The 2,475-nt window shown below is 38.6% G+C and overlaps 1 protein-coding gene across 1 annotated transcript; it reads right to left on the reverse strand.

Annotated features, from left to right (window-relative positions):
• Positions 1 to 223: 223 nt before the first annotated feature.
• LOC131871381 (rust resistance kinase Lr10-like) lies at positions 224 to 1,749 on the reverse strand. Its single transcript, XM_059215979.1, has one exon. It carries the CDS (start codon positions 1,412 to 1,414, stop codon positions 374 to 376), a length of 1,041 nt encoding a protein of 346 aa, XP_059071962.1. The 5' UTR covers positions 1,415 to 1,749; the 3' UTR covers positions 224 to 373.
• Positions 1,750 to 2,475: the final 726 nt, after the last annotated feature.

Below are 2,475 nucleotides of genomic sequence, written 5' to 3' on the forward strand. Positions count from 1 at the left end.
ATCACATGAAAAATACTAATTATAATTATGAATGATTTATTTTGATATGATGAAGATGATTACTCTTTTATATATTGAATTAAACAAAATGTGATTACAAGAAAAGAAAATAGCAATTCAAGAAATGAAAAAAAAAAAATTACAATACCAAACAGCTGAAACCACCACACAAAGATTCTTACATCTAAGTTATATAATAATTACTTCTATATCCAGAGGATGGATTCTTACATCAGAAATATATAATATTCGTTTCCATATAATAAAGATGCTCCTTGCATCATCTCATAATCGTCCAAATCCTCTTCGTTTCTCTATACCATGGATGAAGATATTTCTAGATTGATGGGTAGATTAGGAGTCTTCGTGGACTCTATACCACGGATGAATATTCTTCGGAGGAAGATGACAATGGTACTTCACGCGGTGGGGAGGAGTTGAAAGGTAATGGAGGATTGCTTACATCATCACCGTTTCCTTCCAGCATTTGTACCACCCTGCTCATTGATGGTCGGTCATTGGAATTGTATTGAATACACCAAAGTCCTACTTTCGTCATTCTCCTCACCTTCTCTTCATCTTCCACTTCCATGTCGCATCGACCTTTTTCTCTCAACCTCTTTTCCAACTCCCCACTTTCTATCAATTTGAACGCCCATTCCGGAAAATAAAGTTGACTCGAATGGCTCACCTGCAACTCAATGTTCTTCCTCCTTCCCGCTATCTCCATTAATAGCATTCCAAAACTGTAAACATCTGATTTGTCTGTTACACCTCCCAAATTTATATTCCACACCTCTGGCGCAACATATCCTGGCGTCCCTCTGGTTGCCGTAATTGATACGTGGTCGTCTCCCTTCCCATACAGTTTAGCGAGACCAAAATCAGCTACTTTGGGCGTGAAATCTGCATCCAGTAAAATATTGTGAGGCTTAATGTCAAAATGAATGATGCGCCTGTTACAATCTTGGTGCAAATACGCAATTCCGCGCGCAGCGCCCAAAGCAATTGAATACAATTGCTCCCAACTGAGCTTCTGTTCTTGTTCTTTTCCTTGAAATAGAAACTTCTCTAGGGATCCATTGGCCATGTACTCATATACAAGTGGGCTTCTGAAACCTTCAAAACAATAACCCATGAGGCGAACCAAGTGAACGTGATGAATGGTTCCCAGAGTTGCAACCTCATTCATGAACTGGCTCTCACTCTGTCTCGACTGATCCAAAAGTTTTACAGCCACAAAAAAACCGCTCGGGAGCTTTCCTTTATAAACCATGCCGAATCCTCCTTCCCCAAGTTTATCTGAAAAGTCGTTAGTGATCTTCTTTAGCTGAGAGAATGAATATCTGGTCGGCATTTCATGAATATAACTTTGGAGAAAATTCTCCACTTTCCCAATAGACCCTGAATTCATCGGTTCGCTTGCAACACAACTTTGGATCCATCTAAAGTAGGATGACCTCTTTCGATAAACAACAATAAGAAATAGTGCTACTATCACTATGAAAGCACTTGCCCCAATGGCTATTCCTGGAATTCATGTGTAGTATCATAGATTAGTGACTCCACCATACAAGAAAATTAGAAGAATGTTTAAAACTCACACAAAAAGGTTCCTTAGTATTTACCTGTTATATCTCTGCCTTTTTTAGTTCTGACTGTTATAGCTCGATAAATTGATCTCTCGACTGTTTAAATTTGGTAAATGCTAATCAGATGCGAATATAATTTTTTTTGAACTAAACTGAGATAATCCAATTTCGTATTTTATATTTTCGAATTGCAAGGCAATTAAACTTAATGGGTGCTTAGAAGAAAATATAGAGAGATCTGAACCAAATTATACCTGATGAACATGTGGTTTGATGGGGTGCATCCTCGCAAAAGCAAAGGAACTGGTTTAAATCGGAAATATTAAACCCACACAGACCACCGCTTGAAACGCAACTCTTACATTTCTGGTCTTGTTCCTCTGCAATATTCCAATGGGTTGATGCCTCTTCAACAGTTACCGATTTAAAATAACATCCTGGAACCTCAAGGCCAGGTAGTAGAGCTACACATTGCAAACCACACACAAGAACTTGTAGACTGATGTTATGTCGTTGGATTTGATCGAAGAGACCCCCGTCTTGGATTGCATCTTCGTTGAGATTATATGAAAATGAACAATTTTGGAAACTCGTGTCCTCAGTAATTGTTGAAGTCTGATTATCTGGAAAAAAGTTTAAGATTGTGTACCTCTGGTTTCCAATTTCGATTACCAAATGTCCCTTATCTTCACAGTCGACTTGTAAGTCTGGCAGACCACATCCACTTTCCCTTAAACCAAAAGGATATGGGATTTTTATACCGCCACATGTTTGATTGCTTTCGCAGTTTGTATAACTGACGTCTGCGCATAGCGAACAAGGGAGTAAAAGGGTATAGAGAATGAAGGCATAAAGGAGATTAAAACGAGACATTGGCTGATGG

Source organism: Cryptomeria japonica, unplaced genomic scaffold (genome assembly GCF_030272615.1).
Source record: "Cryptomeria japonica unplaced genomic scaffold, Sugi_1.0 HiC_scaffold_405, whole genome shotgun sequence".
Lineage (NCBI taxonomy): Eukaryota > Viridiplantae > Streptophyta > Pinopsida > Cupressales > Cupressaceae > Cryptomeria > Cryptomeria japonica.